The sequence below is a fragment of the Pristiophorus japonicus genome, chromosome 1 (genome assembly GCF_044704955.1).
Source record: "Pristiophorus japonicus isolate sPriJap1 chromosome 1, sPriJap1.hap1, whole genome shotgun sequence".
Taxonomy (NCBI): domain Eukaryota; kingdom Metazoa; phylum Chordata; class Chondrichthyes; family Pristiophoridae; genus Pristiophorus; species Pristiophorus japonicus.
Genome location: NC_091977.1, coordinates 469,302,708 through 469,329,181, shown reverse-complemented (window position 1 = coordinate 469,329,181; position 26,474 = coordinate 469,302,708). Strand labels below are relative to the sequence as shown.

Sequence of the window (26,474 nt, the reverse complement as noted above, 5' to 3'; positions counted from 1 at the left end):
TTTCTCGCCATACCCCTTGATCCCCTGAGCCGTAAGGGCCATATCTAACTCCCTCTTGAATATATCAAATGAACTGGCACCAACAACTCTCTGCGGCAGGGAATTCCACAGGTTAACAACTCTCTGAGTGAAGAAGTTTCTCCTCATCTCAGTCCTAAATGGCTTACCCCTTATCCTAAGACTGTGTCCCCTGGTTCTGAACTTCCCCAACATCGGGAACATTCGACCCGCATCTAACCTGTCCCGTCCCGTCAGAATCTTATATGTTTCTATGAGATCCCCTCTCATCCTTCTAAACACCAATGTATAAAGGTCCAGTTGATCCAGTCTCTCCTCAAATGTCAATCCTGCCATCCCGGGAATTAGTCTGGTGAACCTTCGCTGCACTCCCTCAACAGCAAGAACGTCCTTCCTCAGATTAGGAGACCAAAACTGAACACACTATTCCATGTGAGGCCTCACCAAGGCCCTGTACAACTGCAGTAAGACCTCCTTGCTCCTATACTCTAATCCCCTAGCTATGAAGGCCAACATACCATTTGCCGCCTTTACCGCCTGCTGTACCTGTATGCCAGCTTTCAATGACTGATGAACCATGACATCCAGGTCTCGTTGCACCTCCCCTTTTCCTAATCTGCCGCCATTCAGATAATCTGTCTTTGCATTTTCGCCCCCCAAAGTGGATAACCTTACATTTATCCACATTATACTGCATCTGCCATGCATTTGCCCACTCACCTAACCTGTCCAAGTCACTCTGCAGCCTCCGAGCGTCCCCCTCACAGCTCACACCGCCACCCAGTTTAGTGTCATCTGCAAACTTGGAGATATTACACTCAATTCCTTCATCCAAATCATTGATGTATATTGTAAAGAGCTGGGGTCCCAGCACTGAGCCCTGCGGCACTCCGCTAGTCACTGCCTGCCATTCTGAAAAGGACCCGTTTATCACGACTCTCTGCTTCCTGTCTGCCAACCAGTTCTCTATCCACGTCAGTATATTACCCATAATACCATGTACTTTAATTTTGCACAACAATCTCTTGTGTGGGACCTTGTCAAAAGCCTTTTGAAAGTCCAAATACACCACATCTACTGGTTCTCCCTTGTCCACTCTATTTATTACATCCTCAAAAAATTCCAGAAGATTTGTCAAGCATGATTTCCCTTTCATAAATCTATGCTGACTTGGACCGATCCTGTCACTGCTTTCCAAATGCGTTGCTATTTCATCTTTAATAATTGATTCCAACATTATCCCCACTACTAATGTCAGGCTAACTGGTTTATAATTACCCGCTATCTATCCCTCCCTTTTTAAAAAGTGGTGTTACATTAGCTACCCTCCAGTCCGTAGGAACTGATCCAGAGTCGATAGACTGTTGGAAAATGATCACCAATGTATCCACTATTTCTAGGGCCACTTAAGTACTCTGGGATGTAGACTATCAGGCCCCAGGGATTTATCGGCCTTCAATCCCATCAATTTCCCCAACACAATTTCCCGCCTAATAAGGATATCCTTCAGTTCCTCCTTCTCACTAGACCCTCGGTCCCCTAGTACTTCCGGAAGGTTATTTGTGTCTTCCTTCGTGAAGACAGAACCAAAGTATTTGTTCAACTGGTCTGCCATTTCTTTGTTCCCCATTACAAATTCACCTGAATCCAACTGCAAGGGACCGACGTTTGTTTTCACTAATCTTTTTCTCTTCACATATCTATAGAAGCTTTTGCAGTCAGTTTTTATGTTCCTGGCAAGCTTCTTCTTGTACTCTATTTTTCCCCTCTTAATTAAACCCTTTGTCCTCCTCTGCTGAATTCTAAATTTTGCCCAGTCCTCAGGTTTGCTGCTTTTTCTGGCCAATTTGTATGCCTCTTCCTTGGATTTAACACTATCCCTAATTTCCCTTGTTAGCCACGGTTGAGCCACCTTTCCCCATTTTATTTTTACTTCAGACAGGGATATACAATTGCTGAAGTTTATCCATGTGATCTTTAAATGTTTGCCATTGCCTTTCCACCGTCAACCCTTTAAAAGTATCATTTGCCAGTCTATTCTCGCCAATTCATGCCTCAAACCATCGAAGTTACCTTTCCTTAAGTTCAGGACCCTAGTTTCTGAATTAACTGTGTCACTCTCCATCCTAATAAAGAATTCTACCATGTTCTGGTCACTCTTCCCCCAAGGGGCCTCGCACAACAAGATTACTAATTAGTCCTTTCTCATTACACATCATCCAGTCTAGGATGGCCAGCTCCCTAGTTGGTTCCTCGACATATTGGTCGAGAAAACCATCCCTAATACACTCCAGGAAATCCTCCTCCACCGCATTGCTACCAGTTTGGTTAGCCCAATCAATATGTAGATTAAAGTCACCAATGATAACTGCTGTACCTTTATTGCATGCATTCCTAATTTCTTTTTGCTGCTGTCCCCAACCTTACTGCTACTGTTTGGTGGTCTGTACACGACTGCCACTAACGTTTTCTGCCCCTTGATATTCCGTAGCTCCACCATACTGATTCCACATCATCCAAGCTAATGTCCGTTCTTACTATTACATTAATTTCCTCTTTAACTAGCAATGCCGCCCCGCCTCCTTTTCCTTTCTGTCTATCCTTCCTGGATGTTGAGTTCCCAGCCTTGGTCACCCTGGAGCCATGTCTCCGTGATGCCAATTACATCATACCCATTAACTGCTATCTGCGCAGTTAATTCGTCCACCTTATTCCGAATACTCCTCGCATTGAGGCACAGAGCCTTCAGGCTTGTCTTTGTAACACACTTTGCCTCTTTAGAATTTTGGTGTAATGTGGCCCTTTTTGCTTTTTGCCTTGGGTTTCTCTGCCCTCCACTTTTACTTTTCTTCTTTCTATCTTTTGCTTCTGCCCTCCATTCTACTTCACTCTGTCTCACTGCATAGGTTCCCATCCACCTGCCATATTAGTTTAACCCCTCCCCAACAGCACTAGCAAACATTCCCCCTAGGACATTGGTTCCGGTCCTGTCCAGGTGCAGACCGTCCGGTTTGTACTGGTCCCACCTCCCCCAGAACCGGTTCCAATGTCCCAGGAGTTTGAATCCCTTCCTTCTGCACCACTCCTCAAGCCACGTATTCATCTGAGCTATCCTGCAATTCCTACTTTGACTAGCATGTGGCACTGGTAGCAATCCTGAGATTACTACTTTTGAGGTCCTACTTTTTAATTTAGCTCTGAGCTCCTTAAATTCATGTTGTTGGACCTCATCCCATTTTTTACCTATATCATTGGTACCTAGATGCACCACGACAACTGGCTGTTTACCCTCCCTTTTCAGAATGCCCTGCACCCGCTCCGAGACATCCTTGACCCTTGCACCAGGGAGACAACATACCATCCTGGAGTTTCAGTTGCGGCCGCAGAAACGTCTATCTATTCCCCTTACAATTGAATCCCCTATCACTATAGCTCTCCCACTCTTTTTCCTGCCCTCCTGTGCAGCAGAGCCACCCACGGTGCCATGAACTTGGCTGCTGTTGCCTTCCCCTGATGAATCATCCCCCTCAACAGTACCCAAAACAGTATCTATTTTGCAGGGGGATGACCGCAGGGGACCCCTGCGCTACCTTCCTTGTACTGCTCTTTCCTCTTGGTCATCCATTCCCTATCTGGCTGTGTACCCTTTACTTGCGGTAAGACCAACTCAGTAAACTTGCTATTCACGTCATTCTCAGCATCGTGGATGCACTTCCCGCGCACATAGTCATCAGGGACACCGGAAGCGCCCCTGACTTCCCACATAGTACAGGAAGAGCATAACATGTGTCTGAGCTGTCCTGCCATGACTTAACCCTTAGATACACTTAAATTGGCAACAGCAATGCTAAAGGTTACTTATTGATATAGAAAAGAAAAAGAAAAACTACTTACCAATCACAAGCCAATGACTCACCCCCTTGGCTGTGAGATCACCTTTAGATTTCTTTCCACTTCTTTTTTGCCTTCTCTCCCTGCTGCAGCTGCACCGGCTAGCCGCCTCGATGTCCTGCTGCTCCCATGAACTCTCGCTCCCCGGACACCTCTATTAAATCTCCTCTCCACCATCTCTGCTCTAAGGAGAACCCCAGCTTCAGTGTATCCACATCACAGAAGTCCCTCATCCCTGGAACCATTCTTTTAATCTTTTCTGTACCCTGTCTAAGGCCTTTACATTCTTCCTAAAGTGCGGTACCCAGAATTGGACACAATACTCCAAGCCAAACCAGTGTTTTAAGAAGGTTCATCATAACTTCCTTGCTTTTGTACTCTATGCCTCTATTTATGAAGCTCAGGATCCCATATGTTTTTTTAACCGCGTTCTCAACTTGCCCTGCCACCTTCAATGATTTGTGCACATATACCCCCACGTCTCTGTTCATACACCCCTTTTAGAATTGTACCCTTTGGTTTGTATTGCCTCTCCTTGTTCTACCTACCAAAATATATGACTTTGCACTTTTTTGCGTTAAATTTTATTTGCCACGTGCCCACCCATTCCGCCAGCCTGTCTATGTCCTCTTAAAGTCTATCACTATCTTCCTCACAGTTCACTTTACTTCCAAGTTTTGTGTCATCTGCAAATTTTAAAAGTGTGCCCAGTGCAGCCATGTCCAAGTCATTAATATATATTAAGAAAAGCAGCTGTCCTAGAACCGACCCCGGGGAACAGCACTGTATATCTTCCTCCAGTCTGAAAAATAACCGTTCTTGTCACGTAGCAATTTCGAATCCAAGCTGTCACTGTCCCTTTTTATTCTATGGATTTCCATTTTGCTGGCAAGCCTATTGTGTGGCACTTTATCAAATGCCTTTTGGAAGTCCACGTACATGACATTGCCCTCATCAACCTCTCTGTTACCTCAGCAAAAAACTCAATCAAGGTAGTTAAACACAATTTGCCTTTAACAAATCTGTACTGGCTTTCCTTAATTAATCCACACTTGTCCAAGTGACTCTTAATTTTGTCCTAGATTATCATTTCCAAAACCTTCCCCACAATTGAGGTTTCGCTGACTGGTCTGTAGGTGCTGGGTTTATCCTTGCACCCTTTTTTGAACAAGGGTGTAACATTTGCAATAAAAACAGAAAATACTGGAAGTATTCAGCAGGTCAGGCAGCATCTGTAGAGAGAGAAACAGAGTTAACCCTTCAAGTCGATAACCCTTCGTCAGAACTGCAATTCTCCAGCCCTCTTAGCACCACCCCCGTATCAAAGGATTGGAAGATTATGGCCAATACCGCCACAATTTCCACCCTTACCTCCCACAGCATCCTGCAAATACATGGCAGATGCAGTATAATGTAGATAAATGTGAGGTTATCCACTTTGATGGCAAAAACAGGGATGCAGAACATTATCTGAATGCGGCAGATTAAGAAAAGGGGAGGTGCAACGAGACCTGGGTGTCATGGTTCATCAGTCATTGAAAGTTGGCATACAGGTACAGCAGGCGGTGAAGGCAAATGGTATGTTGGCCTTCATAGCTAGGGGATTAGAGTATAGGAGCAGGGAGGTTTTACTGCAGTTGTACAGGGCCTTGGTGAGGCCTCACCTGGAATATTGTGTTTAGTTTTGATCTCCTAATCTGAGGAAGGACATTCTTGCTATTGAGGGAGTGCAGCGAAGGTTCACCAGACTGATTCCTGGGATGGCAGGACTGACATACGAGGAGAGACTGGATCAACTGGGCCTGTATTCACTGGAGTTTAGAAGGATGAGAGGGGATCTCATAGAAACATATAACATTCTGACGGGACTGGACAGGTTGGATGCAGGAAGAATGTTCCCGATGTTGGCGAAGTCCAGAACTAGGGGATACAGTCTAAGTATAAGGAGTAAGCCATTTAGGACTGAGATGAGGAGAAACCTCTTCACTCAGAGTTGTTAACCTGTGGAATTTTCTACCGCAGAGAGTTGTTGATGCTAGTTCATTGGATATATTCAGGAGGGAGTTAGATATGGCCCTTTTGGCTCGAGGCATCAAGGGATATGGAGAGAAAGCAGGAAAGGGGTACTGCGGTGAATGATCAGCCATGATCTTATTGAATGGTGGTGTAGGCTTGAAGGGCTGAATGGCCTACTCCTGCACCTATTTTCTATGTTTCTATGCAACTACCTCCTCTTTCACTGACTTTGGCAGCATCTTCCTTGGTAAAGACAGATGCAAAATACTCATTGAGTACCTCAGCCATGCCCTCTGCCTCCATGCGTAGGTCTCCTTTTGGCCCCATCCCTTCTCTTGCTACCCGTTTACTATTTATATGGCTATTGAAGACTATTGAATTTAAGTTAGTTGCAAGTCTATTCTCATGCTCTCTCTTTGCCTTATTTCCTTTTTCACTTCCCCTCTGAACTTTCTATATTCAGCCTGGTTCTCATTGTATGCTTCAACTGATATCTGTCATACGCCCCCTTTTTCTGCTTCATCTTACCCTCTAAAACTTTTGTCATCCAGGGAGCTCCGGCTTTGGTTGCCCTACCTTTTTCCCTCGTGGGAATGTACCTCGACTGTATCCGAACCATCTCGTCTTCAAAGCATTGATCGATTACAGTTTTGCCTGCCAATCTTTGATTCCAATTCTGTTGTGGTACATAAGAACATAAGAAATGGGAGCAGAAGTAGGCCATACGACCCCTCGAGACTGCGCCACCATTTAATATGATCATGGCTGATGCGATCATGGACTTGGGTCCACTTTCCTGCCCGCTCTCCATAACCCCTTATTCCTTAGCGTTTAAGAAACTGTCTATTTCTATCTTAAATTTATTCAATGTCCCAGCTTCCACAGCTCTCTGAGGCAGCGAATTCCACAGATCCACAACCCTCTGAGAGAAGAAATTTCTCCTCATCTCAGTTTGAAATGGGCGGCCCTTTATTCTAAGATTATGCCCTCTAGTTCTAGTCTCCCCTATCAGTGGAAACATCCTCTCTGCAAGCCCACTCATAATCTTATACGTTTTGATAAGATTACCTCTCATTCTTCTGAATTCCAATGAGTAGAGCCCCAACCTATTCAACCTTTCCTCATAAGTCAACCTCCTCAATTCCGGAATCAACCTTGTGAACCTTCTCTGAACTGCCTCCAAAGCAAGTATATCCTTTCGTAAGTACGGAAACCAAAACTGCACGCAGTATTCCAGGTGTGGCCAATACCCTGTACAACTGTAGCAAGACTTCCCTGCCTTTATACTCCATCCCCTTTGCAATAAAGGCCAAGATTCCATTGACCTTCCTGATCACTTGCTGTACCTGCATACTAACCTTTTATGTTTCATGCACAAGTACCCCCAGTGTACTGTAGCACTTTGCAATCTTTCTCCATTTAAATAATAACCTCTTTGATTTTTTTCTGCCAAAGTGCATGACTTCACACTTTCCAACATTATACTCCATCTGCCAAATTTTCGCCCACTCACTTAGCCTGTCTGTGTCCTCTTGCAGATCTTTTGTGTTCTCCTGACACATTGCTTTTCCTCCCTTCTTTGTATCATAAGCAAACTTGGCTACTTTACACTCGGTCCCTTCCTCCAAGTCGTTAATATAGATTGTGAATAGTTGGAGTCCCAGCATTGATCTCTGCGGCACCCCACCAGTTACTGATTGCCAACCCGAGAATGAACGATTTATCCCTACTCTTTATTTTCTGTTCGTTAGCCAATCGTCTGTCCATGCTAATATATTACCCCAACCCTGTGAACTTTTACCTTGTGCAGTAACCTTTTATGTGACATCTTGTCAAATGCCTTCTGGAAGTCCAAATATACCACATCCACTGGTTCCCCTTTATCCACCCTGTTCGTTACATCCTTAAAGAATTCCAGCAAATTTGTCAAACATGACTTCCCCTTCATAAATCCATGCTGACTGCCTGACCGAATTAGAGGTACAGGTTGGACCTCTCTGGTCTGGCACCCTTGGAACCTAACTGGTGCCGGACCAGAGAATTTTCCGAACCGCGGAACATCAACTGCTGACAATGACCCGGATGCGTTATGCGCATGTGCTGCGCAGAAGCCTACTGCGAAGCATTTAGTGGTCCAGAAGCACTCCGTTTTTTAAATCCTCAGGTCCAGCTTCAACACCTCAGTCTTCCTGCTCTTCCCTTTCCTTGTCCAGCTCGCTGAACTCAATCAACACCAACACCTCAAAAAAGCCACATACATACACATAAAACAAACTAGAGATCGAAGATAAAGTGGAGGATAAAGTCAAGGAGAGAAGCCAACCCTTACCCACGATCCTATTCCCGGCGCCAGTACATATGTAAGCTGCGAGCAGAGCCTGACTGTTGGAAGCGACAGCTTCCTCGCACCGAGACACACACACACAACAACGCCCACCCCCGAGACCACGGCGGCATTCACTTTCTAAATATATGGCTGTACACAGCCAACAAATTTACTGCTGAATATTTTTACAGTTCATGTGACGATCTCACTAAAGTTTCAAATGGCCACCATTATGCTTTTGTAGTGGGTGGGGGAGGCTGGCTACAGACAGCCTCTGCAAATATTTACTACGCCCACCTATACACTCCACTAAAGCCCTTCTGCCAACACTTTTTGCATTATGATATAAACTAGGGCAAAGGTGAGGGTGTTACAGTTAGCCTCATTGCCCTTCGGCTGGGGAGTGAGAACATCATCATCATAGGCAGTCCCTCCTCGGAATCGAAGTTTTAGAGTGGAAGCAAGTCTTCTGAGTCCTTAGGTGGCTGAACAGTCCAATACGAGAACCACAGTCCCTGTCACAGGTGGGACAGATAGTTGTTGACGGAAAGGGGGAGTGGGACTGATTTGCCGCACGCTCTTTCCGCTGCCTGCGCTTGATTTCTGCCTGCTCTTGGCGATGAGACTCAAGGTGCTCAGCGCCCTAGCGAATGCACTTCCTCCACTTAGTGCGGTCTTTGGCCAGTGATTCCCAGGTGTCAGTGGGGATGTTGCACTTTATCAGGGAGGCTTTGAGGGTGTCCTTGTAACGTTTCCTCTGCCCACCTTTGGCTCGTTTGCCGTGAAGGAGTTCCAAGTAGAGCGCTTGCTTTGAGAGTCTCGGATCAGGCATGCAAACAATGTGGCCTTCCCAGCGGAGCTGATCGTGTGGTCAGTGCTTCCATGCTGGGGATGTTGGCCTGGTCGAAGACGCTATCGTTGGTGCGTCTGTCCTCCCAGGGGATTTGCAGGATCTTGTGGAGACATCGTTGGTGGTATTTCTCCAATGACTTGAGGTGTCTACTGTACATGGTCCATGTCTCTGAGTCATACAGGAAGGTGGGTATTACTACAGCCCTGTAGACCATGAGCTTGGTGGTGCATTTGAGAGCCTTGTCTTCAAACACTCTTTTCCTTCGGCAGCCGAAGGCTGCACTGTCGCATTGGAGGTAGTGTTGAATCTCGTCGTCAGTGTCTGCTTTTGTTGATAAGAGGCTCCCGAGGTATGTGAAATGGTGCATGTTGTCCAGGGCTGTGCCGTGGATCTTGATGACTGGGGGGACAATGTTGTGCGGTGGGGACAGGTTGGTGGAGGACCTTTGTTTTACGGATGTTTAGTGTAAGGCCCATGCTTTTGTATGCCTCAGTAAATACGTTGACTATGACTTGGAGTTCAGCCTCTGTATGTGCGCAGATGCAGGAGTCGTACGCGTACTGTAGATGGACGACAGAGATTGGGGTGGTCTTGGTCCTGGCCTGGAGACTACGAAGGTTGAACAGGTTCCCACTGATTCTGTAGTTTAGTTCCACTCCAGCGGGACTAACATAGAACATAGAAACATAGAAATCTACAGTGCAGAAGGAGGCCATTTCGGCCCATCGTGTCTGCGCCGGCCGACAAAGCCCTAAAGGTTCGCAGGTCCGCAGCCCTAAAGGTTACATATAAAGCTGTGAACAATGGCGGAAAGGTAAAGAGCACCCAACCCAACTCGTCCGCCCCACACGACTGCGACACCCCTTGCATCGAAACATTCTGCACTCCATCCCAACCGGGGCCATGTGATCTCCTGGGAGAGGCAAAAACCAGATTAAAAACCCAGGCCAATTGGGGAAAAGAATCTGGTAAAATTCCTCTCCGACCCATCCAGGCAATCAAAACTAGTCCAGGAGATCACCCTGGCCGTATTCGATTCGCTGCAGTACTTACCATCGTATCTGCGCCAGCCAACAAGAGGTTATCCAGTCTAATCCCACTTACCAGCTCTAGGTATGTAACCCTGCAGGTTACGGCATTTCAAGTGCCCATCCAGCACCTTTTAAATATGGTGCATCCACCACCCTTCCAGGCAGTGAGGTCCAGACCCCCAGAGCCCCACAACCCTCTGCGTGAAGAAGCCTCCCCTCAAATCTCCCCTGAACCTTCCACCAACCACTTTAAAACTATGCCCCCTCGTAATTGACCCACCCACCAAGGGAAATTATGGCCCTTGCAATCCTGGCCCCTCAAAAATTTGTACGCCTCAATGAGGTCTCCTCTCGGCCTCCTCTGTTCCAATGAGAACAAACCCAGCTAAGATTCTCCATCCCAGGCAGCATCCTAGTAAATCTCCTCTGTACCCTCTCTAATGCAATCACTTCCTTTCTATAATACGGTGACCAGAACTGCCGCAGTACTCCAGCTGTGGCCTAACCAGCATATTATACAATTTAAGCATAACCTCCCTGCTCTTGTATTCTATGCCTCGACCAACAAAGGCAAGCATTCCGTATGCCGCCTTAACCACCTTATCCACCTGGCCTGCTACTTTCGGGGATCTGTGGTGAAGCACTCCAAGATCCCTTTGTTCATCTACACTAGTAAGTGGCCTACCGCTTAATGTGTATAGCCTTTCCTTATTAGCCCTCCCAAAGTGCATTATCTCACACTTATCCAAATTAAATTCCATTTGCCACTGCTCTACCCAGCTGACCAGTAGATTGATATCCTCCTGCAGTCCTCTTCATTATCAACCACACAGCCAATTTTAGTGTCATCTGCAAACTTCTTAATCATACTCCCTATATTCAAATCTAGATCATTGACGTATACCACAAAAAGCAAGAGACCAATACTGAGCCCTGCGGAATCCCACTGGAAACATCCTTCCAGTCATAAAAACATCCATCAACGAATACCCTTTGCTTCCTACCTCTAAGCTAATTTTGGATCCAACTTGCCACTTTGCCCTTAATCCCATGGGCTTTAACCTTCGTGACCAGTCTACCATGTGAGACCTTATCAAAAGCTTTGCTAAAGTCCATATACACTACATCGTGTGCACCACCCTCATCGACCCTCCTGGTTACCTCCTCAAAAACATTGCTGATCACTGTCCCGTGACCCCTGCTGCAGCGTGTATGTAAATTTGGAGTTTGGCTGTGATGTTCCCCATAGTCAAATCGGCTGTGGACACTCAAGTAAGGAACAGGATTGTTTCCACCCATAGAGTTTTGCCCCAGTATGAGTCGCTGCCTTTAGGTGAGGAGAGAATTGGAGGAAAATAGTACAGTGCAACTGATCAATAATGTACCAAAAAATATTTCCCAAAATAAAATCAGTTTAATACTGGCTTAATCAGTTTAGGATTACCAGGCATTTAGCTGGTGTTACTGAGATGATTTATGCAACTTAGACATTAATTTTTGTGTAACTTCTTTTCTTATTTTGCTATTTTAAATCCCATTTCATTTGTGTTCACCATTTCTTGCCCAAAGGCAATACTGAAATCACGTAGTTCCCCCGCCAATACAAATAATGCTTTTGATTGTTGGAGCCAATTCCAGGCAATCAATTTTACTACAATAAATGAACAAACAAAGAAACAGAAGTGTATTCTTAAATTAAAGTTCATAATTTGAAATGTGAATATAAAGTTGCAAGCACGCTAAAGTTCCAGTCTGTTGTGCTTAACGGAGGAAAAAGAATTACATTTATAAATACAACATCACAGACTTATGTACATGTGTTAGAAACCATGGCTTGCTGAATATATACTACTGCGTGAATTTTACATTTTTGGTACTCGTATAATTCCTGTACATCAGAACATCTAAAGTATATTTAATTTACACTGTGTATCCAGGTGTATGTTGAAAATTGTTCGATAAGCAAAGATTTTAAAGCCATTTGGGCAGAATTCATGTTGATTCCAGGTTGATTAAATTTGACCTGATAAAGATCATACTGGTGATTGTGTTCAATCAGTCCCAGATCCTGTAATAATGGTTTAAATCTTTTTCGGAACATTGGTACAATGCTATGAGCAAATTAGGAAAGATGAATTAATTTTCATTGAAAATGTCTGTTTCTGCTTTCATTGTAAACAGTTACGAATACTGAAGGACAAACTTACCTTGCAAAATAATTTAATCTTTATACCAGTTGTGTTTTGTGTTTGATTAAGCAAAGCTGCTGCTGATGTCAGAAACCAAAGGCAGTTTGATACTTCCTAGTCTGTGGCCTGAGGATCCTTTTAAAGTGTTGTCAGTCTCACTCAAAGTATAACAATAAAACCTTCCAAACTTTTTCCATTTGCTCATTGTTATCATTTTCTAACCTGATAGCGAATATCTTTCTCTTCATCTGTGCCATCCCTCACTGTTGGAAATGTACTGAAATCCTATAGAATTCAGTACGAGCTGGTTGGATGAAGGGTGCTCTCCCAATGGTAAATGCACTGAATAGATGAAATAGTTGGCCTCTGTGTTTTTGGTTTAAGAGAAGGGGAAGAAGAAAACAAATCTGCCATAAGTGAGCCTCCTCGAAAGTGTGTGTCTGTGTGTGTGTGTGCGTATTCATGTCCAATGAACAGGATGCTTGGCTATGATGACTTTTGTGGTCCAAATAGCCCACTAACTTCACTGACTGGACTCACAGACATGACTTGAGCAAGGTATGGAGAGCATATCCCGGCAGAAGTCAATACAATGTCCTTTAGGAAAGGAAGGGCATAAGATTAGGAGGCGGGGAAAGATAATAGAAGAAGGCAAAGAAATGGAGACCATGTCAAGTATTCCACTCGTCATCCATGGTTCTGGTTAGTTTGACTTCTAATGAGGATCATAAGTACATTGAAGAATAGAATGTTCGATGGACTGAGATACAACTGAAATTTAAATTCTTGTGTACTGTTTATAAGTCATGATTAGATTCCATGCATTACAACATTACAACAGTGACTACACTCCAAAAGTACTTCAGCCAACATTGGCTGTAAAGTGCTTTGAGATGTCCGGTGGTCATGAAAGGCACTATATAAATGCAAGTCTTTTTCTTTCATGCACTGATCAGTTTGCGGTAATGTTCTTTGTAGGTCAAGGTTGACTTGATTGACCTAGCTGAGAAATGCTGCTGTGATATGGACCTGAAGGCAGAACTAGAAAGGTCATTCCTTTCAGAACCCTCTTCTCCTGGTAGAGCCAAGGTATCAAAAGGCTTTAAACTGGGAAAACACAAGCATGAGACCTTCATCACCTCCAGGTGAGATGTCAAAAGTTGAACTTATTTGAGCCACAAGGTAAAGAAACTAGAAAATAGTTTGACTCTTCTGTTAGTCGTCAGTATGCTTAAGAGAATTATGCATATGCCTTATGAATATAAAACATGTTTAGAATTGCTATAATAGTTGGTTCTACCTGGCTATATGCTTCTTCACACTGTTGTGCCAGTTACACAGTTTCAACACATTCATGTCTCTATTTTCATACATATACCCTTTTAACTCTTTAAAAGGGTTTTCTTATTTCACTACTTATATTGGGCAGGTAACTCCATTGTCAAAATGAAATTTGTTGTATCAAAAATGCATCAAAACTGCCCTATTTATTGGATCTGGCCTCCCTCAGCAATGATATCATCAGGTTTGTGTATTGCCAATTTTCTTATCATCTGGGAATCTATTCCACATTATTACAACTAGTGGAGAAAATAATTATTTCCAATCTTAAATTTTATTTAAAGCTAGTTAAATTTACTTACGGTGGAAACTTTTTTTTTCTTCAAGTTGGGGGCCGGGGTGAAATAGCTGCTTAGGGATAAAGCAAGAGCTAGCAGAGTACTGTATAAGGAACTGTTAATAATATATATTGATAACTTGAATTAGATACAGCTTAGTCTTAAGTTTCTGTATAGTTGTTAATCTATTAAATAAAGGCATGGCAGAGCAGCTCAGTCCGGGTTTCGGAGCTTGAGCAGCAGCTGGCATCACTGCGTGCATCCGCAAGGCTAAGAGTTTTGTGGATAGCACGTTTCAGGAGGTGGTCACCCCGCAGCCAGAGATCGAATGGGTGATCGCCAGACAGAAAAGGAGGATTAGGCAGGTAGTGCAGGAGTCCACTGAGTGTATCTCGTTCTCCAACCAGTATTCGGTTCTGAGTACTGGTGAGGGCGATGGTTCTTCTGGGGAGTACAGCCAGAGCCAAGTCCGTGGCACCACGGGTGGCTCAGCTGTAGAGGGGGGAGAGGAAGAAGAGTGGGAGAGCAATCGTGGTAGGGGATTCGATAGTCGAGAGCAGACAGGTGATTCTGCGGCCACAGACGTGACTCCAGGATAGTATGTTGCCTCCCTAGTGCCAAGGTCAGTGCATTCTGAGGGGGGAGGGTGGACAGCCAGAAGTCGTGGTGCATATTGGTACCAATGACGCAGGTAGAAAGAGCGATAAGGTCCTGCAGGCAGATTTTAGGGAGCTCGGAAAGCGATTTAAAAAGCAGGACCTCAAAGGTTGTAATCTCTGGATTACTCTCTGTGCCAAGCGCAAGTGAGTATAGAAATAAGAGGATAGAGCAGATGAATGCTTGGCTGGAAAGGTGGTGCAGTAGGTTGGGCTTCGGATTCCTGGGGATTGGGACCAATTCTGGGGGAGGTGGGACCTGTACAGGCCAGATGGGTTGCACCTCAACAGGACTGGAACCAATATCCTCTTGGGGACGTTTGCTCGTGCTGTTGGGGAGGGTTTAAACTAGCTTGGCAGGGGGATGGGCACCAGGATGTAATGTTAGAAAGGGGAAATAAAGTGCTCCAAGGATTGAGAGAGGCAGAGAGCACAAGAGTAAGAAATAGTAAGGTATTAGGTGGGGTCCGACTAAGAGAGAATACAGAATGGTCTTAAGGTACATTTACAGTGTATGTGTGTGAACGCACAAAGCGTAATAAACAAGGTAAGTGAGCTGCAGGCACAAATAGCCATAAGGGAATATGATATTGTGGCAATAACAGACATGGCTCATGGCAGGATTGGGTATTAAATATTCCTGATTATAAGGTGTTCAGGAAAGATAGGGAAGGAAAGGTGGTGTGGTTAAGGAGAATGTTACAGTGCTGGAGAGGGAGGATGTGCTGGAGGGGTCCAAGGACAGAATCTATATGGCTAGAGTTAAGAAATAATAGAGTTGGCATTACACTATTAGGTGTATTCTATAGACCACCAAATAGTGGGAAAGATATAGAGGAGCAAATTTGCAGAGAAATTATAGAAAGGTTCAAGAACGATAGGGTAGTAATAATGGAGGACTTCAACTATCCAAATATAGACTGGGATCGTAATAATGTAAAAGGCAGAGAAGGGGAAGAATTTCTGAAGTGTGTTCAGGAGAACTTTTTTGATCAGTATGTTTCTGGCCTGATGAGGAGGAAGCATTGCTGGATCTGGTTCTGGGGAATGAGGTGGGTCAAGTGGAGCAAGTGTTAGTCGGTGAACATTTAGGGAACAGTGATCATAGTATCATAAGGTTTAGATTAGTTATGGAAAAGGACAGGGAGCAATGTAGAGTAAAAATGCTCTGCACAGTGTGTCTTACCTGGAGTGGACATAAACAGAATGGTTAATTTGGGAATTTGGAAAGAGTGGGAATTCGGAGAAGAGGGGGAAGGACTTAATTGGAGGAGGTAACAACGGCGGCAGAACCTTCGCCGGTTTCCAAAAAAAACAAGGACAGCAGGTAGGTGATTGGTGAGTATTAAGGTTTTTATTTCTCACTTTTCTCACTAACCTAGGAATGTGGTTTAAATTAGGTGTGAGAAACTGTAAGGTACTGTATTAAACTTATAGCTTAACTAGTTCAACTAATTAATATAACTAGAAATAATGACTGAATAAAGACTTTAACTAATTAAATAAGACTAGACTAAGATATGGCAGAGCAGGTTGTGTGTCTGGACTGCAGTATGTGGGAGTTTGTGGACAGCGAGACTGCCTCGAGCAAACACGTCTGCAGGAGATGTCTCCATCTCGAATCTCCCCGGCTCAGAGTCATTGTGCTGGAGTGCGAGTTTGAGGCACTCCAACACGTAAGGGAGGGAGAAGAATTTCTGGACAGTTTTATCCAGAATACAGTCACACTCCAGACCAAAGCACATGTTCAAGAAAAAGAAGGTGTGACTGTTAGGGAGCCGAGTCGCGTGGATTTAGGACAGGTTGATGTACTCACTGCCTATGAGGACAAGGAGAAAGACTGCAGGGAGGGCAGACCAAGGCACCGTGGCTCAGAAGGGGGTCGGGGGGGGGAGGGGGAGAACAGAATAGTAGTGTGGAGTAATAGGGGACTCGATAATTAGAGAGATAGATAGCATTATCTGCAGCCAAGAATGAGAATCCAAAGGGTATGTTGCCTATCCGGTGCCAGGGTAAGGGATATCTCTCGGTGGCTGGAGAGGAACTTGGAAAAGGAGGGGTTAAATCCAGTTGTTGTGGTCCATGCTGGAACAAATGACATGGGTAGGAACAGGGAGGAGGTCCTGCTGAAAGAGTATCGGGAGTTAGGCTTTAAATTTAAAAAGCAGGACCTCAAGGGTAATAATCTCTGGATTATTTCCCGAGCCAGGTGCAAAGAAGCAGACAAAGGAGAATTAACACATAGCTAAAGGGCTGGTGTGGGAAGGAGGGGTTCCTTTTCATGGGACATTGGCACCAGTTCTGGATCAGGAAGGGTGGGTTCCACCTGAACCGAAATGGGACCCGTGTCCTAGCGAAAAGGGTAAATAGGGAGGTGGCAATGGCTTTAAACTAGTAAAATGGGGAGGTGGAGGGATCGACAAGAAACGTAACCAGCCTAAATATAAACAAAACATGAAAAGAGAGCATAGGAAAGAATAAAGTAAGGGAAGACATTGATGGCAAGGGAATAAATAGAGTTAAAAAAACAGGAGTCTAAAGTGAGAGGAAATCCTATAAAAATGAGTTAACCTGTCTGTACAGCAATGTACACAATGTCTGTAATAAAACAGGGGAGTTGGAGGCAATCATGCGTTGCAAGGAACCAGACATAGTAGGGATTACTGATATATGGCTAAAGAAAAATCAGGACTGGGAATTAAACATTGCAGGGTATAACATTTAGAAAAGATAGAAAGGGAAAAAGGGGAGATGGAGTTGCTTTATTTATTAGGGATAACAATGACAGTAGAAAAAAGTGATGCAGCTATCAGCAAGACACAAATAGAATCTATATGGATAAAGATAAAAGATAATAAAGGATCAATCACATAATAAGAGCATAAGAAATAGGAACAGGAGTAGATTGCTCCGCCATTCAATAAGATCATACAAACATAGAAAATAAGTGCAGGAGTAGGCCATTCGGCCCGTCGAGCCTGCACCACCATTCAATAAGATCATGGCTGATCATTCCCTCAGTATCCCTTTCCTGCTTTCTCTCCTTAAGGGCCATATCTAACTCCTTCTTGAATATATCCAATGAACTGGCATCAACAACTCTCTGCGGCAGGGAATTCCATAGGTTAACAACTCTGAGTGAAGAAGTTTCTCCTCATCTCAGTCCTAAATGGCCTATCCCTTATCCTAAGACTATGTCTCCTAGTTCTGGACTTCCCCAACATGGGGAACATTCTTCCCGCATCTAACCTGTCCAGTCCTGTCAGAATCTTATGCGTTTCTATGAGATCCCCTCTCATCCTTCTAAACACCAGTGAATAAAGGCCCAGTTGATCCAGTCTCTCCTCATATGTCAGTCCAGCCATCCCTGGAATCAGTCTGGTGAACCTTCGCTGCACTCCCTCAATAGCAAGAATGTCCTTCCTCAGATTAGGAGACCAAAACTGAACACAATATCCCAGGTGAGGCCTCACTAAGGCCCTGTACAACTGCAGTAAAACCTCCCTGCTCCTATATTCAAATCTCCTAGCTATGAAGGCCAACATACCATTTGCCGCCTTCACCGTCTGCTGTACCTGCATGCCCACTTTCAGTGACTGATGAACCATGGCACCCAGGTCTCGTTATACCTCCCCTTTTCCTAATCTGCCGCCATCCAGGTAATAATCTGCCTTCATGTTTTGCCCCCAAAATGGATAACCTCACATTTATCCATATTATACTGCATCTGCCATGCATTTGCCCCACTCATCTAACCTGTCCAAGTCACCCTGCAGCCTCTTAGCATCCTCCTCACAGCTCACACCGCAGACTTGGAGATATTACACTCAATCTGATCTGATCATGGACTCAGCTCCACTTCCCTGCCCACTCCCCATAACCCCTTATCGTTTAAGAAACTGTCAATTTCTGTCTTAAATTTATTCAATGTCCCAGCTTACACAGCTCTCTGAGGCAGCAAATTCCACAGATTTACAACCCTCTGAGAGAAGACCTTTCTCCTTATCTGTTTTAAATGGGCAGCCCTTTATTCTAAGATCATGCCCTCTAGTTCTAGACTCCCCCATCAGTGGAAACATCCTCTCTGCATCCACCTTGTCAAGCCCCCTCATAATCTTGTATGTTTTGATAAGATCACCTCTCATTCTTCTGAATTCCACTGAGTAGAGGCCCAACCTACTCAACCTTTCTTCATGAGTCAACCCCTTCATCTGCGTAATCAACCTAGTGAACCTTCTCTGAACTGTTCCCAAAGCAAGTATATCCTTTCATAAATATGGAAACCAAAACTGCATCCAGTATTCCAGGTGTGGTCTCACCAATACCCTGTATAGCTGTAGCAAGACCTCCCTGCTTTTATACTCCATCCCCTTTGAAATAAAGGTCAAGATTCCATTGGCCTTCCTGATCACTTGCTGTACCTGCATACTATCCTTTTGTATTTTACATGCACAAGTACCCCCAGGTCCTGCTGTACTGCAGTACTTTGCAATCTTTCTCCATTTAAATAATAACTTGCTCTTTGATTTTTTTTCTGCCAAAGTGCATGACCTGACACTTTCCAACATTATACTCCATCTGCCAAATTTTTGCCCATTCACTTAGCCTGTCTGTCATCTATAGACCACCTAATAGTGGAAGACAGGTGGAGAAAGCACTATGCAGACCCAACTTAAGGAGATGAGTAAAAAAACAGAATAATCATCATGGGGGATTTCAACTACCCTGATATTAATTGGAAAGAAGAGGTAGGCAAAGAGGATAAGGGAATGGAGTTCCTACATGTGTACAGGACTCCTTTCTATACCAATATGTAAAAAGCCCAACAAGGGAGGATTCACTCTTGGATCTAGTAATGGGGAATAAACCAGAGCAGATAAGAGAAGTAAAAGTCAGGGAACATCTAGGCAATAGTGACCATAATATAACAATATAATTTAAGATGATAATTGAGAAGGACATTAGTATAATGAAAACCAGGGTAAACAGACTGGAGAAAAGCTGATTTTGAAGGGCTGAGAACTTGAGAAAATATTGGCAAAAAACAATAGAGCAGCAATGGGAAACATTTAAAACAGTGTTCAACAGAGTGCAGGAACAATATATTCCACTAAAAGTAAAGAACAAACTAAATACGAATGAGACTCCATGGATGAATAAAGCCATAAGGGAACAATTGAGGGTAAGAAAAGAGGCATATATTAATGACATAGACAGCAGGGGGAGTGCATGATGAGGGAGAATTTAAAAAGATTAGGAGAGAAGTCAAAAAAACAATTAGGAAGGCAAAGAGGAACAATGAAATTAAATGATCAAGGAACATAAAACAAAAATAGTAAAATATTTTACAGGTTATATCAAGAAGGAATATATTAAATAAACTAATCAAACTCAGAGGATAAAACCGCTGGTCTGGATGAATTGCATCCGCGCATTTGAAAAGAGTTTAAGGAAGAGGCCTTACTACAGATATTTAATAACTGGCCGATAGCTAACATTAAATATCTATATTTAAGAAGGGGGGTCGAACATGTCCAAGGAATTATAGACCAGTCAGCTTAACATCAGTGGTAGGAAAAATAATGGAATCCAGACTCAAGGAGAAAATAGTGGAACATCTAGAAACCAAAAATAGATGAATCGTCAGCATGGATTTCAAAAGGGAAAGTCTTGCTTGACCAACCTCATTGAATTTTCTGAAGAGGTAGCAGAGAGAGAGTAGACAATCGTAATGCAGTAGATGTAATTTATCAAGATTTTCAAAGGGCTTTCGATAAGGTATCCATAATAGACTGATGAACAAGGTCAGAGAATGCGGAGTCAGGGGACAAGTAGCAGAATGGATAGCTAGCTGGCTTCAAGACAGAAAACAAGGTGGGTAGTGGTGTTCGACAAGGATCAGTGCTGGGACCACTTGTTCACAATTTATATTAACGATTTCAACTTTGGAATCAAAACCACAATTTCTAAATTTGCGGATGACACCAAATTGGGGGCATAAGTCAATACTGAGGAGGACTGCAACAAATGACAAGCGAACATTAATAAACTTGCAGAATAGGCATATAATTGGCAAATGAAGTTCAACATAGATAAATGTGAGTTAAATACATTTTGGTGGGAAGAATAGGGAGGTCACTTATTACTTGGAGGGTGAGAGTCTAGGTGGGGTAGAGGAACAAAGGGATTGAAAAAGGATGGCTGATGGGGTGACCTAATGGAGGTTTTTGAAATTATGAAAGGTTTTGATAGAGTGGATACAGAGAATGTTTCCACTTGTGGGGAAGAGTGTAACTAGGATATAAGATAGTCACCAAGAAATTCATAGAAACATAGAAAATAGGTGCAGGAGCAGGCCATTCAGCCCTTCTAGCCTGCACCGCCATTCAATGAGTTCATGGCTGAACATGCAACTTCAGTACCCCCTTCTTGCTTTCACGCCATACCCCTTGATCCCCCGAGTAGTAAGGACTTCATCTAACTCCCTTTTGAATATATTTAGTGAATTGGCCTCAACTACTTTCTGTGGTAGAGAATTCCACAGGTTCACCACTCTCTGTGTGAAGAAGTTTCTCCTTATCTCGGTCCTAAATGGCTTACCCCTTATCCTTAGACTGTGACCTCTGGTTCTGGACTTCCCCAACATTGGGAACATTCTTCCTGCATCCAACCTGTCCAAACCCGTCAGAATTTTAAACGTTTCTATGAGGTCCCCTCTCATTCTTCTGAACTCCAGTGAATACAAGCCCAGTTGATCCAGTCTTTCTTGATAGGTCAGTCCCACCATCCCGGGAATCAGTCTGGTGAATCTTCGCTGCACTCCCTCAATAGCAAGAATGTCCTTCCTCAAGTTAGGAGACCAAAACTGTACACAATACTCCAGGTGTGTCCTCACCAAGGCCCTGTACAACTGTAGCAACACCTCCCTGCCCCTGTACTCAAATCCCCTCGCTATGAAGGCCAACATGCCATTTGCTTTCTTAACCGCCTGCTGTACCTGCATGCCAACCTTCAATGACTGATGTACCATGACACCCAGGTCTCGTTGCACCTTCCCTTTTCCTAATCTGTCACCATTCAGATAATAGTCTGTCTCTCTGTTTTTACCACCAAAGTGGATAACCTCACATTTATCCACATTATACTTCATCTGCCACGCATTTGCCCACTCACCTAACCTATCCAAGTCACTCTGCAGCCTCAGCATCCTCCTCGCAGCTCACACTGCCACCCAACTTAGTGTCATCCGCAAATTTGGAGATACTACATTTAATCCCCTCGTCTAAATCATTAATGTACAATGTAAACAACTGGGGCCCCAGCACAGAACCCTGCGGTACCCCACTAGTCACTGCCTGCCATTCCGAAAAGTACCCATTTACTCCTACTCTTTGCTTCCTGTCTGACAACCAGTTCTCAATCCACGTCAGCACACTACCCCCAATCCCATGTGCTTTAACTTTGCACATTAATCTCCTGTGTGGGACCTTGTCGAAAGCCTTCTGAAAGTCCAAATATACCACATCAACTGGTACTCCTTTGTCCACTTTATTGGAAACATCCTCAAAAAATTCCAGAAGATTTGTCAAGCATGATCTCCCTTTCACAAATCCATGCTGACTTGGACCTATCATGTCACCATTTTCCAAATGCGCTGCTATGACATCCTTAATAATTGATTCCATCATTTTACCCATTACTGAGGTCAGGCTGACCGGTCTATAATTCCCTGCTTTCTCTCTCCCTCCTTTTTTAAAAAGTGGGGTTACATTGGCTACCCTCCACTCGATAGGAACTGATCCAGAGTCAATGGAATGTTGGAAAATGACTGTCAATGCATCCGCTATTTCCAAGGCCACCTCCTTAAGTACTCTGGGATGCAGTCCATCAGGCCCTGGGGATTTATCGGTCTTCAATCCCATCAATTTCCCCAACACAATTTCCCGACTAATAAAGATTTCCCTCAGTTCCTCCTCCTTACTAGACTCTCTGACCACTTTTATATCCGGAAGGTTGTTTGTGTCCTCCTTAGTGAATACTGAACCAAAGTACTTGTTCAATTGGTCTGCCATTTCTTTGTTCCCCGTTATGACTTCCCCTGATTCTGACTGCAGGGGACCTACGTTTGTCTTTACTAACCTTTTTCTCTTTACATACCTATAGAAACTTTTGCAATCCGCCTTAATGTTCCCTGCAAGCATCTTCTCGTACTCCATTTTCCCTGTCCTAATCAAACCCTTTGTCCTCCTCTGCTGAGTTCTAAATTTCTCCCAGTCCCCAGGTTCGCTGCTATTTCTGGCCAATTTGTATGCCATTTCCTTGGCTTTAATACTATCCCTGATTTCCCTAGATAGCCACGGTTGAGCCACCTTCCCTTTTTTATTTTTACGCCAGACAGGAATGTACAATTGTTGTAATTCATCCATGCGGTCTCTAAATGTCTGCCATTGCCCATCCACAGTCAACCCCTTAAGTATCATTAGCCAATCTATCTTAGCCAATTCATGCCTCATACCTTCAAAGTTACCCTTCTTTAAGTTCTGGACCATGGTCTCTGAATTAACTGTTTCATTCTCCATCCTAATGCAGAATTCCACCATATTATGGTCACTCTTCCCCAAGGGGCCTCGCACAATAAGATTGTTAATTAATCCTCTCTCATTACACAACACCCAGTCTAAGATGGCCTCCCCCCTAGTTGGTTCCTCGACATATTGGTCTAGAAAACCATCCCTTATGCACTCCAGGAAATCCTCCTCTATCGTATTGCTTCCAGTTTGGCTGGCCCAATCTATGTGCATATTAAAGTCACCCATTATAACTGCTGCACCTTTATTGCATGCACTCCTAATTTCCTGTTTGATGCCCTCCCCAACATCACTACTACTGTTTGGAGGTCTGTACACAACTCCCACTAACGATTTTTGCCCTTTAGTGTTCTGCAGCTCTACCCATATAGATTCCACATCATCCAAGCTAATGTCTTTCCTAACTATTGCATTAATCTCCTCTTTAACCAGCAATGCTACCCCACCTCCTTTTCCTTTTATTCTATCCTTCCTGAATGTTGAACACCCCTGGATGTTGAGTTCCCAGCCCTGATCATCCTGGAGCCACGTCTCCGTAATCCCAATCACATCATATTTGTTAACATCTATTTGCACAGTTAATTCATCCACTTTATTGCGGATACTCCTTGCATTAAGACACAAAGCCTTCAGGCTTGTTCTTTTAACACCCTTTGTCCTTTTAGAATTTTGCTGTACAGTGGCCCTTTTTGTTCTTGCCTTGGGTTTCTCTGCCCTCCACTTTTCCTCATCTCCTTTCTGTCTTTTGCTTTTGTCTCATTTTTGTCTCCCTCTGTCTCCCTGCATAGGTTCCCATCCCCCTGCAATATTAGTTTAACTCCTCCCCAACAGCACTAGCAAACACTCCCCCTAGGATATTGGTTCCGGTCCTGCCCAGGTGCAGACCGTCCGGTTTGTACTGGTCCCACCTCCCCCAGAACCGGTTCCAATGCCCCAAGAATTTGAATCCCTCCCTGCTGCACCACTGCTCAAGCCATGTATTCATCTGCGCTATCCTGCGATTCCTATTCTGACTAGCACGTGGCACTGGTAGCAATCCCGAGATTACTACTTTTGAGGTCCTACTTTTTAATTTAGCTCCTAGCTCCTTAAATTCTTTTCGTAGGACCTCATCCCTTTTTTTACCTATGTCGTTGGTACCAATGTGCACCACGACAATTGGCTGTTCTCCCTCCCATTTCAGAATGTCCTGCACCCGCTCTGAGACATCCTTGACCCTTGCACCAGGGAGGCAACATACCATCCTGGAGTCTCGGTTGCGTCCGCAGAAACGCCTATCTATTCCCCTCACCATCGAATCCCCTATCACTATCGCGCTCCGAATCTTTTTCCTGCCCTCCTTTGCAGCAGAGCCACCTACGGTGCCATGAACTTGGCTGCTGCTGCCCTCCCCTGATGAGTCATCCTCCCCAACAGTACTCAAAGCAGTGTATCTGTTTTGCAGGGGGATGACCACAGGGGACCCCTGCACTATCTTTCTTGCACTGCTCTTCCTGCTGGTCTTCCATTCCCTATCTGGCTGTGGACCCTTCTCCTGCGGTAAGACCAACTCACTACACGTGATACTCACGTCATTCTCAGCATCGTGGATGCTCCAGAGTGAATCCACCCTCAGCTCCAATTCCGCAACGCGGACCGTCAAGAGCTCGAGGCGGATACACTTCCCACACACGTAGCGCCCAGGGACACCGGAAGTGTCCCCGAGTTCCCACATGGTACAGGAGGAGCATATCACATGGCCGAGCTCTCCTGCCATGCCTTAACCTTAGATACACTTAAATTGGTAATAACAATGTTACAGTTCACTTACTGATATAAAAAATAAAAGAAAAGCTACTCACCAATCACCAGCCAATCACTTACCTCATTGGCTGTGACGTCACTTTTGATTACTTTCTACTTCTATTTTGCTTTCTCTCCCGCTGTAACTGCCTTTTATAGGCCGCTCCCGCGTCTCACCAACTGCCGCTGGCTCTCGATCTCCCGCTGGGCCTTTTGATAGGCTGCTCCCGCGTCTCACCAACTGCCGCTGGCTCTCGATCTCCCGCTGGGCCTTTTATAGGCTGCTCCCCTCTCACCAACTGCCGCTGGCTCTCGATCTCCCGCTGGGCCTTTTATAGGCTGCTCCCCTCTCACCAACTGCCGCTGGCTCTCGATCTCCCGCTGGGCCTTTTATAGGCTGCTCCCGCGTCTCACCAACTGCCGCTGACTCTCGATCTCCCGCTGGACCTTTTATAGGCTGCTCCCGCGTCTCACCAACTGCCGCTGGCTCTCGATCTCCCGCTGGGCCTTTTATAGGCTGCTCCCCTCTCACCAAATGCTGCTGGCTCTCGATCTCCCGCTGGGCCTTTTATAGGCCGCTCCCGCCTCTCACCAACTGCTGCTGGCTCTCGATCTCCCGCTGGGCCTTTTATAGGCTGCTCCCCTCTCACCAACTGCTGCTGGCTCTCGATCTCCCGCTGGACCTTTTATAGGCTGCTCCCGCGTCTCACCAACTGCCGCTGGCTCTCGATCTCCCGCTGGGCCTTTTATAGGCTGCTCCCCTCTCACCAACTGCTGCTGGCTCTCGATCTCCCGCTGGGCCTTTTATAGGCTGCTCCCCTCTCACCAACTGCCGCTGGCTCTCGATCTCCCGCTGGGCCTTTTATAGGCTGCTCCCGCGTCTCACCAACTGCCGCTGGCTCTCGATCTCCCATCTTCAATGGGTAAAGAAGTTTATTTTGAATTCCCTAAATAGTGGTGAGAATGTGGAACTCGCTACCACAAGGAGTGGTTGAAGCGAATAGTGTAGATGCATTTAAGGGGAGGCTAGACAAGCATATGAAGGAGAAGGGAAGAGAGGGTTAAGTGGATCGATTTCGATGAAAGACGGGAGGAGGCTTGAGTGGAGCATAAACACCAGCGTGGACTGGTTGAGCCAAACGGCCTGTTTTTGTGCTGTATATCCTATGTAATCCTATGTAAACTGGAGGAAGGATAATTTCATTGGGATGAGAACGGATCTGGCCCAGGTAAACTAGAATCAAAGATTGGCAGGCAAAACTAGTGGAATAATGGGCTGCCTTTAAAGAGGAAATCGTTTGGATGCAGTCAAAGTACATGAGGGGGACAGGTAGGGCAACTAAAGCCAGAACTCCCTCGATAATGAAACAGATAGAGAACATGATGAAGGAGAAAAAGAGCACGTATGACTGATGTCAGGTTGCAAATGCATTTGAGAATCAGGCTATATATAGAAAGGTCAGAGGAGAAGTGGAAAGAAAATAAGAGGGGCAAAGGGGGTATGA

At 44.7% G+C, this 26,474-nt stretch overlaps 1 protein-coding gene across 3 annotated transcripts in view; it reads left to right on the top strand.

The window, feature by feature from the left end:
- Positions 1-26,474, top strand: part of virma (vir like m6A methyltransferase associated) — a 166,271-nt gene that overhangs the window by 105,100 nt on the left and 34,697 nt on the right. For all 3 annotated transcript variants that reach the window (XM_070894144.1, XM_070894154.1, XM_070894137.1), the window contains exon 21: positions 13,303-13,469. In XM_070894144.1, coding sequence (XP_070750245.1) covers positions 13,303-13,469 — 167 coding nt within the window. The remainder of the gene's footprint in view (positions 1-13,302; positions 13,470-26,474) is intronic.